Raw genomic sequence first — 14298 nt, 5'->3', positions numbered from 1 at the left:
GCCACAACTACTGAACCTGCGCTCTAGGACCCGCGAGCCACAGCTGCTGAGCCCGCGAGCCACAGCTGCTTAGGCTGCATGCCACAACTACTGAAGCCCACGTGCCTAGAGCCCGTGCTCCACAACGAGAAGCCACCGCAAGCAGAAGCCTGTGCACCGCAACGAAGAGTAGCCCCTGCTCACCGCAACTAGAGAAAGCCCACACACAGCAACAAAGACCCAACATAGCCAAAATAAATTAATTAATTAATCAATTAATTTTTTAAAAAAAGGTCAGTTCCTCAGTCACATTAGCACATTCCAAGTGTTCAGCAACCATATGTGGCTAGTGGCTGCCATATTGGACAGAGCAGATATAGGACATTTCCATCATTGCAAAAAGTTCTATTGGAGAGTGCAACTGTAGAGCAAGGGAAATTCTAACATGTCACTGTTGGTGATGATTTTTCCCAGTTAAGCCTTTTTCCTAGTTGTTTTTGCAGTCAGGGGTACAAACTGGCTCTTCTCTATTTAAAAATCCTCGGCAAAACAATGATTATTAATGACATGCCATTATTGAGATGGTGCCCAAAGAAGTTTCCCAAGACTTTTGGTGTTTTGCTTTGCTATACACCTGAACCAGTATGGCCTACAAAAGAAAAAAAAAAATCTTATCCAAAGTGAATGGTTAGCTGTTTTTGAAGTTAATTTCTTTCCCAAAGAAGCTATTAATTATACTTCTTTCTCAATTCTTCCCTAAAGTCTTTTTAACTCTATTGTTGCTTTGGCCAGTGTGACATTACCCTGTCTGGGACTGAACCCTTCATTGCCCAAATAAAAGCCGTTTACTGTAGAGCTCAGGCTTGCCCCCTCACAAGAAACACATGCTGTATTTCTCCCAGAGCCACTGAATCAGACTTGGGCCTAAAATAGCCAAAGTGGTGACTAAGATTCATTTGGACAGGAGCAAGCTGTCACAGCAGAGAGGGGTCATGTGAATTTACCACATCCCTTTGCAAGCCTCTTTAAAATTTAAAACCCACCAAACAACCTAGAATTAGGAGCATCAGCAGGGTTATCACTGAGGTTTTTTTCAGCTTCTGGTAAGGCTGTATTCCTTTGTGTATTCAGCCACCCTGGTTAAAGCTTGTTATACCTACTCTCCTCAAGAAACTAATTCTCATTCTGCCATTTCTGTGAGCTTCCAGAACACAGATTGCAACTTCCCTGACTTTCAGAGCCCACCACACAATTTATTTTCACAAATGAACAGCTAGGTACCCATCCTTCTACCTAGACACTGGTTTTAATTCCATCAAATGGTGGGAAACACCCTAATTATTATGATTCCCTTTGAAGTTCACACAGAGCAGTAGAAAATTGATTTTATTACTAAGTCAGAGGTAGGAAATTTTTATTGTCAGTAGCAAGAAGAAAGTGAATGAGTATAGTGTTATGGGAAAGAGTGACCTCTAGAGCTACATCGCCTTAGGTGAATTCTGACTCTGACACTAGCTGTGTAACTTTGAACGAGTTATTTAAATTTTGTGTGCCTCAATTTCCTTGTCTATAAAATGGGGATAATAATAATAGCTAACTCATAGGGTTGTAAGCATTTAATGAATTAATATAGCAGTTAGAATAGCACCTAGCAGTCATACGTGCTCCATAGATATTATTTTCTATTAACATTTTATTGTTATTGTTTTATTGTTATTTTAATACTTAATACCTTTGATTTGGTCTCTATTTATTAACAACTGTAATTCCTAAATGTACGCTCCATACCATTTTAGCTTTTCCCCAGTAACATCATTTACATTTTTGAGATTTTTAAAGACTTTCAAAAAATTACAGAACACCAAAAATGTCACTGAATAATCTCTATTTATGTGTTTCTTCCAAAGTAATGATGCTTAGACTTTTCTGACCATTTTGATCATCATTTTCCTTCACAGTATCTAGAAAGAAAGGATCTTATACCTGTGATATATTGTAATAGTCACTCCCCTTCTAGTGACTCTAGTATCTTTCCTCTAGTGTCATATCTATCCTGTGATATACATTCTTTAGAGCAGTGGCTCTCCAAGTGTGATACCCAGACCATCAGCATCACCTGGGAACTTATTAAAAATACAGATTCTCAGGCTCTAGTAGGCAGGCCAAAAAAAAAAGGCATCCAGATTGGAAAGAAAGTAAAGTTGTCTTTGTTTACAGATGACATGATCTTGTATATAGAAAATCCTTAGGAATCTGCAGATATCTATTAGAAATAATAAGTTCAGCAAGGTTGCAAGATACAAGATCAGTATATAAAATTGAGTTGTATTTCTGTATTTCTGTATATGAGCAATGAACAATCTTAAAATGAAATTAAACAGTTCCATTCACAATAGCATCAAAAAGAAACACTTAAGAATAAATTTAACAAAAGAATTTTAAGACTTGTAAACTAACATTGCTGAGAGAAATTAAAGAAGATCTAAATAAATGAAGAGATATTTAATATTCGTGGATTGGAAGACTCAATATTGTTAAGATGGTCTGTAGGTTGAACACAATCCCTATCAAAGTTTTAGCAGAAATTGACAAACTGATCCTAAATTGACATGGAAATGCAGAGGACCAAGAATAGTCAAAACAATCTGTTGAAAAAGAACAAAATTGGAGGACTTATATTTTCCAACACTTACTATAAAGCTATAGTATCTGTGGTACTGGTATGGTATAGGGTTAGACGTGTAGATTGGTGAAGAGAATCAAGAGTTCAGGAATAAACTCTTATATTTATGGTCAGTTGATTTTCAACCAAAACGCCAAAGCAATTCTATGGGGAAGGAATAGTCTTTTCAACAAATGGTGCTGGGACAATTGGATATTGACATGCAGTAAAAGACATAAACGGCCACATATTGGATGGTTCCATTTATTTGCAATATCTCGAATAGGTATTTATGTGTGTAAGTCCATAGAGACAAAAAGCAAACTGGTGATTGCCAGGCACTGGGTAGTGACTGCTTAATGGGTATAGGGACTTTTTGGGTTGTGATGAGGATGTTTTGGATCTAGACAGAAGTGGCGGCCACATAACATTGTGAATGTACTAATTAGCACTGAATTGTACACTTTAAAATGGTTAGTTTTGGGCTTCCCTGGTGGTGCAGTGGTTGAGAGCCCTCCTGCCAATGCAGTGGACATGGGTTCGTGCCCCAGTCTGGGAAGATCCCACATGCCGCGCAGCGGCTGGGCCCGTGAGCCATGGCCGCTGGGCCTGCGCATCCGGAGCCTGTGCTCCGCAATGGGAGAGGCCGCAGCAGTGAGAGGCCCGCGTACCGCAAAAGAAAAAAAAAAAAAAAAAAAAAGGTTAGTTTTATGTTATGTGAATTCCACATAACCTACTTTTTTTATATACCATATGACAAAAGAGTCTTCTTAAATACTGGCTTTCACTTTGGCACACTTGAAGGACATAACACATTCGCATAGTAACAGTAGCTCACCACACCAGTCAGCTCAGCCAAGACGCTACCCATCCCTCCCTGCCTCAGCCCCAGGCATGCAGGAGGTTGGAGGGGCATGCGTTTATTGAAAAAGCCCCATGGGTGATTCTGATAAGTTTACCTTATTGAGAGTCATTACTCTAAAGGACAAACTTGTAATTGGTCTACAAAATTCCATCATATGTACGTATCATAATTTAATTAACCAGCTGTTGGACATGGACATTGCTTCCAGTTTCCCACAACCATAAATACTATTGCATTGACTCTATTTTCACTAATCTTTGTACACCTCTGATTATATCCTTAGGGTAAGTTCTTTGCTACTGGAATTGTTGGCATCAGAGTGTATACGTGTATTTAAGATTTTTGATCTCTATGAATAACTTACCTTCCAAAAGGCTTATACCTGTTTATAAATTTTAATGTATTTTTGGTAGTGAGCTTATTATTTTTGCAGTTGAACCTTTTTCTCATTCTGAAAGTTTTGTGAAACTATTTTATGCCAGAACATAAAACATTATTCATTTTACTCTACTGAAATTTCAAGACTGTTACTCATTATTGGTTATAATACTGTCAGTACTCAGCAATCAGAAATTGTTCCTTTCCATATTCATACATTCATTTTGGCATTTAACCTATTCAGCAAGCTACAGGACACAACAAATCCCTAATGAGAAAATTATTTGGACAAGTATAAAGCATTGACATCATTTTTCAGACTATCTTTCGAACTGTAGGTTTTAAAAGTTTATAGAACCCTACATGTGATTTGAATTATCACACATTTCTTTTTATTTTCCTTTCTTTCTTTCATTATTTTATTTTATACGTGTGAATGATGATGGAAAATTTCTTTTCACCATTTTGGTTATCAGACATTTCATATGTTGAATTTTTCCCCTCCTTTTATTTCATACCGAGCTCTAGAATTTTAATACTTCAGTTTGTTTACATCCTCTAGAAATAATACTTCTTATATAAACTACATAGTCCTGAGTACAGGACTAGATATGAGGATTGTATTTTCTCAGACTGAATATTAGGATGCATGGGACAGACTGTGTGATCCAGACTGTCTGGAAAATCTGTGCTCTGTGGGTATGTGTCTCTTAAGGAGGCATACCTGTACTCTAACTCTGGGTGCCATTTATGTGAAGGAGTTACTGTGCAAGGGGGCGAGATGTGGAAAGGGGCTGTGGGTGTCTGAGCTTGTCTATCTAGGGAAGAGGCTCAGCAGGAAATCTGTTCTAGAAATCATTCCCTTTGCTTCATGAATTAGAAAGCAAATTTCCCTATAGTGAAGTATGTCAAAGATATTCTGTACAAATAGAAGCAATATTCTGTATTTGGGTAAGTTTATTGCAATCACTTCAGGAAAGGGTGAGTTGAATCTGTGTAATTCGATTTAGAGGATAAAACCATTTATTCCTTGTATATACAGAAAGTGAGGGAGATTTCTGATAACTTCCTATAATCTTCCTTTATTGATTTTGCAAATTGCAAAAATATCGCCTGCATTACTTCTCTGACTTACCAGTCGGTCTCTTGGGTTCCTACAGTTTGTAGAACTAGAAAAAATTTGTTTAGGAATGCCATTTTCCAGTACTCACTATCCAATACAATAGCCACTAGGCATATGTGGCTGCTTAATTTTTAATTTTAATTAACATTAAATAAAATTTAAAATTTGATTTCTCGGTTGCACTAGCCACATTTCAAGTGCTCAGTACCACATGTGGCCGGTGGCTACAGTATTGGGCAGTACAGGTATAGAACATTGCTGTCATCACGGAAAGTTCTGTTGTACAGCACTGCTATCTGCAAGAGTGAGGCTACACCTAAGCAGCACCTTTTGAGAGGTCAACCAGGAAGCTTTAATTAGCTGCCTTTTGTCAATCTTCCCCCTTCTATCAATTCATCAAGAGCTACCTTAAAGATTTATCGAGGACCTTTGTGCCCTAATGAAAACCAGCACTTACGCAGAGTCCTCTAATTACAGGAGAGAACAGTAAATTAGCAGAGAGGTTGCAGGCTCCAGCTCCTCAGAGCAGTAAATCTGGTATCCAAAAGGCACTTTGATTCTAAACCTGAAAACGGTTATTCTGGTATGAACAGTTACATAAATAATAATTGACGTGAGTTTGACCTTATATTTTATAAAGCAATTCTATTAGTTGCTGATTCTGAAATATAGAGTTTATTACTCCCAAAGTTAGACAGTCTAGCTTTTGAAAGTTATTATATACATTAAAAGACCATCTTTATGAAACACTTTTACACAGACCGAAAAGGATTCCTAAGATATCTGTTCCATGCAATTGCTCTGAAATATAGCCATATCTACTACACTAACAAGTCTCATTTTTAATCTTCTTCAGAGAAGATAGCACAGCCTCCTTTAATCATATGCCCTGACTTAATTTTGAAACTCTAGCTTTTCGACTTTTGTTTAGATTATGCTTAAGTATCAAATACACATAGGCTATGCTGACTAAACTGAATGATGACTTTGGTTGTGACTATATGGAGAGAGATGGGAAGTTCTGATTTAATTAATGATCTTACCTCATTATCATCTAGGACCTAATTCTTACATGTAGTCAACCTAAATCCTTTAACATTTCTGGCTCGAAATGATTTTCTAGCCTTTTGGTCAGCCTCAACCACTCCAAATTCTCCACCCTTTTTACGGTTTTGAGTTGTGTTCTGAATCTTAGTAAGATGATCCTCTCTCAGATTCTTAAGTGACACTTGAATTTGTATGTCCCTGTGATGCGTTTTGCCCCCTCAGTATATCACAAAATGATTGTGTGTCCTTGCCACTTGGGTGCAAAGCCAGTTTTCTATATCTCATACTTGTGTGTTTTGTATTTAGACTTTTAAAAATATACCTCCCTGCCCTTGGGCCTATCAGATTTCATGGTACTTGTTTCTGAGCTCAGTTAGGGGGCACCAGAAAGGGGGTATTGGCTTTTGACTCTGTCTTCAAGTCAGTAATTCATCTGTGTTCAACTCTCCTGTTCCTTACTTAATAACTTTGTTGCTTCCCTAAGTGCATGTACAGCAGCTTAACTTAGCAGAAGTCTAAGCTGACCATTTTCTTTGTTTGTTTTCCACTTCCTTAAATGAGACACAGAATCATCTAGTGGGGAGTGTTCCATTTTGATGTTTGACATATTAGCTACAATTATGATTGAGCTTAATTACTTGTATGTAGTTCGCTTTTTCTTTGAATTTAAAATCTGCCTTCTCCTTTCTAGGTTAATTTGCTTAGTAGAAAATTGTATCATTGGGCTTCCCTGGTGGCGCAGTGGTTGAGAGTCCGCCTGCCGATGCAGGGGACATGGGTTCATGCCCCGGTCTGGGAAGATCCCACATGCCGCGGAGCGGCTGGGCCCGTGAGCCATGGCCAGTGAGCCTGCGCGTCCGGAGCCTGTGCTCCGCAACGGGAGAGGCCACAACAGTGAGAGGCCCGCGTACCACAAAAAAAAAAAAAAAAAATTGCATCATTAATATTAGTAATCAGATTGTGAATTAGTGTCTTTTTTTTAAAATATATTTATTTATTTGTTTGTTTTTATCTTTGGCTGTGTTGGTTCTTCGGTGCTGCACGTGGGCTTTCTCTAGTTGAGGCAAGCAGGGGCTACTCTTCGTTGCGATGCGCAGGCTTCTCATTGTCATGGCTTCTCTTGTTGCAGAGCACGGGCTCTAGAGTGCAGGCTTAGTAGTTGTGGTGCACGGGCTTAGCTGCCCCGTGCCAAGTGGGATCTTTCCAGGCCAGGGACCAAACCTGTGTCCCCTCCATTGGCAGGCGGATTCTTAACCACTGTGCCACCAGGGAAGCCCGTGAATGGTCTTAACTCACAATTGTTATGTTTTACTCTCAAAACTTACTGAAGTATATCTTCTAAACTAAAGTAGATAGAAAACTTCTTTACGAAGGATTTAATAAACTGGAAAGTTTGAAGAACTACTTGTATAAGATCTGGTTTTATGTTGTTATATCCACAGGCTCTTCAATAGCAACAGTGTAGTAGAGGGGTTGGCAAACTACAATCTGGGGACCAAAGCACTCACATAAGAGCTTTACGATTTCACAAATTAATACATCTATATTTCTATTTATATATATAAAGTTTTATTGGAATACAGTGATGGAAATTCATGTACATATAGTCTATAGCTGCTTTCATGCTAAATGGCAGAGTTGAATAGTTACAACAGAGACTATATGCCCTGCAAGCCTAAAATATTCACTGTCTGGCCCTTTACAGGAAAATATTTTTGACCCCTAGTATAGTAAAAACCCTTGAACTGGGAAGAGTAGTCAGAAGACCTCCATTCTGTCTACTCTTGATTCTGTCTCTAAGTTGGCAGCAACCTTAATAGGTTACTAAGCCTCTCTAGACCTCAGTTTCTTCATCTGCAAAATGAGTCTCCTAGAATGAATCATCTTGAAGGTTGACTCTCCAACTCCAATAAAATTCTATAAATCCATAAACTGTTCTGGAACCATTTTGCTGTTTTACATAATAGCTTTGCATTGAATTTTCGAACCACATGCAGTCACTGAGTTTAGAGAGCTAAATAAACAAAACTGCTAACCATAAGACAGATAAATTAGGAACTTGCTACTATTGTTTCAAAAGAATTTACCTCTCAGGGCTCTTTTAAATAGTGCTTTCCCAGTATAAATATTTCTAGATCTTTGACTATAGTGGTAACTAGAACAGGCCTTGAAACATAGAACTAACATATTAAGAAACTCAGCTGAACTTCATTTGGAAATATGAAGCATCTCTAAAATTTTAGTTTCAGTGTATGGGAAACCTGTACTTTGATCTATAAAAATTCCATTTTCACCCACCTTTTAGGGAACATGTGTAATATGTAAAGTGAAATAAGCTTCTACTACAGAAAGAAGAACTCAACATTCAGTACTATTTTTTTCCTCATGGTAGCTGACCATAAAATTCTGCATAAGAACCTCTCATGCATTAACCCTGGACTATTGGAAATCTAAAAAAGTTGCCTGGAATGGTATCATCAAGATCACTTCTCTACTTTTTGCTCTTCCCTTTCTGTTTATATTTTCTCTTTTTCAGTTTATATTTGTAGAAAGAAACCCTAACATAACCACCCCCCAAAAAAATGAACCTTGTAGAAATGTGTTTCCATTAATAATGTTATTAGAATTATTAGTAATTAATAACTTTATTATTATTGTGATTATTAATGATATTTAATAAATACCTATATACACAAAAGTTTGATCTTTCTTTTCAGAAAAATCCAAGAGTTCAGTATTTAAAATCTAGACTTAAGCTACTTTACTCTTAGACTACTAGGGTGATATGATACTTAGACTACCTAAGTGAGCAATCCTCCCTAAAGCAGCAAAGGCTCTACTCAGGTTCTAGCTACATATTAGTAGGGTTAGTAATAATTTGCACTTACAAAATGCTTTATGATTTGCAAAGCACTTTCATAAACATTACGACTTTTGACAATCACGTAAGGTAAGCTATGTCAGTTTTAATATCCTCACTTTACAAATGAGAAAACCTCAAGAGGTTAAATGATTAAATCAAGTAAGGTCATGCAGACGGAAAGTGGCAGAGCCCAGGAACACACCTGGATATTCTGACCTACACCTAACACTCACGTGATTCAACACATACAAAATAACTTTTATTGTTCTTGTTGTTACTGAAACAATAATTCCCAACATTTTTCTACCCAGTAGTCTTAAGGGATATCATGGACTCAATATGACAGTGGTTCTCAACTAGGAATCAAGGGAGGCTACGCATGAAGTTTAGAAGAGTCAACATGTAGTTGATTCTGCTGGGTGGCCTGAGTGAGAATACTGTACAAGAGTAACATATAGTCATTATTAATATCAAAAAGAAAGGAAAAAAAGATTTAAAAAAAGAAAAATGACTCACATTCCTACTACCCAGGGATAATTAATACTATTAACATTTTGGTATATATTCGGTCTTTTATATCTTTATTAACTTTTTTTTCAAAAATAAGATCATACTACTACAGATTTTTTAAAACCTTTTTTTGTGTAATTCATCACAAACACCTTATCATTTCAGTAAACACTCTTCTGCAGCATCATTTTATAGTGACTGCAGAATATTTCATTATCTAATATATGTTTAAGTTCAAGATGTAAATGGTTTCATAATACTTTTACAATCCTCAACAGTGTTAGTCTGGTATGTGCGTGTGTGATTTATCTAAAGGAATCCAAAATTATTTAAAACCAGCTCTTTTCTAGCTATCATCTCCTATATATTTGACCTTCTGAATAATTCTTTAATAAATATTTGGTAATTAACTTTTTTGTATTTATGTATTTCTTTTTATCAATATTTTTTATTGAAGTATAGGTGATTTACAGTGTGTTACTTTCTACTGTACAGCAAAGTGATTCAGTTATACATATATACATTCTCTTTTTTTATATTCTTTTCCATTATGGTTTATCTTAGGATATTGAATATAGTTCCCTGTGCTATACAGTAGGACCTTGTTGTTTATTGTATTTCTTTTAATAGTATCAATATATATTTTTCAGGACTTCCCTGGCGGTCCATTGGTTAGGACTCTGCACTTTTCACTGCCAAGGGCCTGGGTTCAATACCTGGTCAGGGAACTAAGATCCCACAAGCCACGCAGCATGGCCAAAAACAAAAACAAAATTTTAAAATATATATATATTTTTTTCATCTCTTTGCTTTAGGGTGCAGTACTAGCAGCTGTTTCAAGTCACAAATTCAACTCATTCTATGGGGATCCCCCTGAAGAGTTGCCAGACTTCTCCGAAGACCCTACCTCCTCAGGTAATTGAATCATTCATTCATTCACCAGTGTGAATCATTGAGTGTCTACATCCTTTCTCTTCCATTATGAATAAACTTTTTCTGTGAATCTAGTCAGATCCTCCATGGGATTCTAAGGAAGTTTGTCAGCAGCCAAATTCCATCCACATGTGTCTGATTCCTTTTCATTTTAATACCAAAATTGCTTTCCCCTACTGCTCCAAACTGACATTTCACTTTTTTTAATCTCGGAAATACTTCTTCCCCTTTCTCCCCTCCAGACCCAACACTGCACTTCATCCAATCCAACATTTGTAGTCAGTCTTTTTGAATCTTTGTGATTACCTTCTACCTCAACAAAAATTTCCGATGTAAGATTTTCCCCATGTCAACTGTAGCAGATCAGACTTTGGAACAGCACTGCTTTTAATTGAATCTCTCAATGTAAAGCTGTCTTGTGAATTATCTCTAGAAACAACTTACAAGTTCATCTCTTTTTATAAAGTCTATAGCAAGTCTACACAAGCATTCAAGGGAGAGGAGCATAGAAGAAGAATTGCCTATTTTGATGAAATGTATATAGATACTCCTGAAAAAACCCACTAATGTTCACAAAATTATTTTATAAAATGCTCAGATTTCCATCTTACCAGTGAGGTATTCTCAAGGATTATTTACTAAAAATACATAGGACCCATTTATATGTATACGTAAATGCATGTATATGTGTTACAGTTTTTAATTTTTATTTGTGTATTTATTTACTTAACTCCTATATCATATGTCCTCTGGCCTCAACTTTTCTTTCTTTCATTAGAATTACTCGGTATTTGTCATATGGTTGACTTTGCGCTAGTGATTTGATTTTTGTACTCTCGGACTGGCTCATTCAATATTCGTGCATCAGCATTGGAATCAAGGCCCAGGGCCCTTCCTAAAGCATGAGTTGTTTGTCCTTCACTGGTAGCCATAGAGGAAGAATGGATGTGCTAAGCTTCTTACATGTTGGAACCATGAGCAATTTGTCAGTATTTATGCTTCTTCCTTCCTCTGTTATACACGTATGTGCACATACCTGCTCACATGCGCATATACACACAGAGAGTTTCTTACCAATTGGTATGTGCTTATACCTTGTGCAAAATAACAGGATCAAATTTCCCATTCCAGCAGCTATATAGTTCCTTATTTTGACCTTTACCAATTGGGATGTGAATCTTCCTCTTTTGAGTGAAGGTGATTTCCAAAAGCATTCATAAATGGGAATCTTAGAGAAGAGACTCTGAGGAGGACTTGCTCTTTTCCTCTTGTGCTGACTTGGTAATTATCCAGAGTCCTTCCCACAGGAAAGGCAAGGCAAGGCGTAGTTGTGTTATAGGTATATTCCCCACCACTCCCTATTGTTTCACATCTGTCTTTTTTTCTTCCAGTCCATTTTGTAGCTTTCTGTTGTTGTTAGCTCAGACCTCCTTCTTCCTTCCTCACACTCAGGTTACAGTTAACCCTTTCTAGGGGGAGTGAATCTAGTAACAGTTTTATGTTGTACTGTGGCTACATGATATAGTCACATACTTGGAATATATTTAGAGATTTTGGGTCAAGATCTCTAATACCATTTTCATCTTTAGAAATGGGAAGAGAGCAGGATGGGCCTTGCAACAGCTTCAAAGACCTAATCTTTAATGTTGCCCCTTAATATTTACCTCTGCTTAGCAAGACTTTAATGAGCTCTTAAGTATTCCTTTCTGTGAAGAGCTGGATTTTTCTTTTAGGAAAAGGAATTGTCTATAGTTATGCTTATTTTCTATTAAATACATTTTTATTGCCCAATTTTTTTCTGTTTTTTTTTAGTACAATCTCTAAACGATATGGTTGAAATAGTTTCTGATTACAGTATTAACTTTTTAAAAAAGGAAATTTCTCACACTGTCTTGTGGGTAGCCTGCAAGCCCTCAAATTAGTTGTTCACAATTTTGCATATATTGCTTCCCTTTCCTGTAGTCTCACCCTATGCCTTTTTTTTTTTTAAGTTTCTGGAGCTTAACGATCTTGCAAGCAGTCTGTATCTTCATTCCATGTGCTAAATGTCTCTAAAATACTTTTGAGGGCACTGTCCAGCTGCTATCAATAAAAGATAAAATTGTTATGCAGTGTAAGTGTCTGATTAGCTACCCTAAATGAAGAGGAAATTTTTATATAGTCAGATGTCAAAGACAAAGGAAATTTTTGAAGAAAATTTTAATGTTTTCCTAAATTTCACATGGCCATCAGGAATTATCATATGTTCCTAAAATTAACTTTTAATACTAGGCCATTTAAAGGAAGGCATTATCTATTATTGTCAGCATTATTTATCAAATATCTGTCTTTGCAAATTTCCTTTACTGCAACTAACAGCAGTGGTTGTATGGTTAGTTGCAGAAAGCCTATGATGTTTTATCTAGACTCATATAAGGGCTTTATACTTACATAAGTTAACACATCTGTATTTTCATTTTTCAATGCATTTTTATTTTTAATATTTTCATTAATTTTAAGCCTAAATTCTTCTCTGTTTAATCCTAGCCCTTTAATTCTCCATCATTTATTTTAAGTTCCCAATGTTATCCTTTCCACTGCCTTTCTGTTCAAATTTGCATGGGTTTGTTTTACAGTACAAAACATAAAGCACTTTTCATCTTTACCTGAACGTTCTTCCAGAAAGCCCATGTCAAAAAGAAAAAAGTGATCATAAAGCATGTGCTTGTAGGGCAGGGGTGAGGGGGTGGGGGAAGGAGGAGTTAGAGAGAGAACGGTATAAGGTCGCCAACTGTCCTTTCTTGAGATGGACTGTTTTTCATCTTTAGATAATGCCTTTTCTATTCTTTCTGTGAAATGATAGTAAATGGTAGTTTGTTAAATTTTTTTTCTTAATGACCTTGCTTGACAAAATTAAAAGCTGGCAATCCTATTTTCCTCCCTGCAAATTCTATTCAAAATCATAATTTTAATTTTTAAAAAATAATTTAACAGAGCCTTTCATTAACAGTGGAAAAAATAATTTAAAATGAATCAGTTTGTCATCTAAAGAAGAGTTTAACATGTTTAGGTATGCTGTTTACGTTGTAAAATAATGTTTATATAATATATTTTTTCCTATTTTGATTATTGAAATTAGTCCATTATACATTCTCTAGAATTTGTTAGGTTTAATCTTAAGATAAACAGTGTATTGTTGCTTTGTTACTTAACAAAGTGGAAATATTCTGTTCTTGTCTTTCAAATCAAAGAAGTCAGAATCAGAACCCAGGGGATGTTCTCATGGAACACAAGGGCTCACTTTGGGCTCAGCTAAGAGACCATGCTTCTTGTGGCTCATCTACTGGGCCCAACTGTGGCTTGATAACCCGCTTGCTCTAAAATCATACTGTTTGTTGTTTGTCCATATGCTGCCTTCCTCCTAGGACTTCTAGCAGCAGAAAGTAGGTATCCCTTTGCTTTCCTCTAAGGTTTATCTTTTATGCAAAAGTGTTTGGCTTTGCATGGTTCATAATCAGCTTGACTTTTTCCTTGGCTGTTTCTGCTTAGATGTTTATTTACGAATTTTAACACTGCTTGACCATACAATGAAAACTTGGATATATTGATTTCCTGAAGCATTGTTATACAAATAATACTTCTTACTTCTTTCATAAGAGGAAAAAGAGGCAGTGTTAAAATTTTAAGTGCACTTAATATTATTTCACATCTGAATTTCAAGCACAAATACATTAATTCCAGGGAAAGGCTAACAATTTATTTTATAGTTTGCTTTCAAGAAAACTTTCAGGGTAAGTGAACGTTCCTTTAATCTATAAGCAGTCTTTTTTACTCTGTTACTGACTCTATTTTTAGCTTATTGACATGGAGCTGTGAAATAAACTCCTGGATTCATGTCTCTTAACTTCTACCATCAGAAAGAACATTTATAAAGAATAATGTAATGGCTAGATTTTCAT

At 36.3% G+C, this 14298-nt stretch overlaps 1 protein-coding gene across 6 annotated transcripts in view; it reads left to right on the top strand.

The window, feature by feature from the left end:
- CASK (calcium/calmodulin dependent serine protein kinase) overlaps positions 1 to 14298 on the top strand; it is a 386140-nt gene that overhangs the window by 271725 nt on the left and 100117 nt on the right. For 3 of the 6 annotated variants that reach the window (XM_065900914.1, XM_065900910.1, XM_065900909.1), the window contains exons 10-11: positions 10243 to 10342; positions 13765 to 13782. In XM_065900914.1, the coding sequence (XP_065756986.1) occupies positions 10243 to 10342; positions 13765 to 13782 (118 nt within the window). The remainder of the gene's footprint in view (positions 1 to 10242; positions 10343 to 13764; positions 13783 to 14298) is intronic. The other 3 variants (XM_065900912.1, XM_065900915.1, XM_065900911.1) reach the window with 1 other exon arrangement.

The sequence above is a fragment of the Phocoena phocoena genome, chromosome X (genome assembly GCF_963924675.1).
Source record: "Phocoena phocoena chromosome X, mPhoPho1.1, whole genome shotgun sequence".
Classification (NCBI taxonomy): domain Eukaryota; kingdom Metazoa; phylum Chordata; class Mammalia; order Artiodactyla; family Phocoenidae; genus Phocoena; species Phocoena phocoena.
Note: the sequence above shows the minus strand (reverse complement) of the source record. Positions and strands in the feature narration are given on the sequence as shown.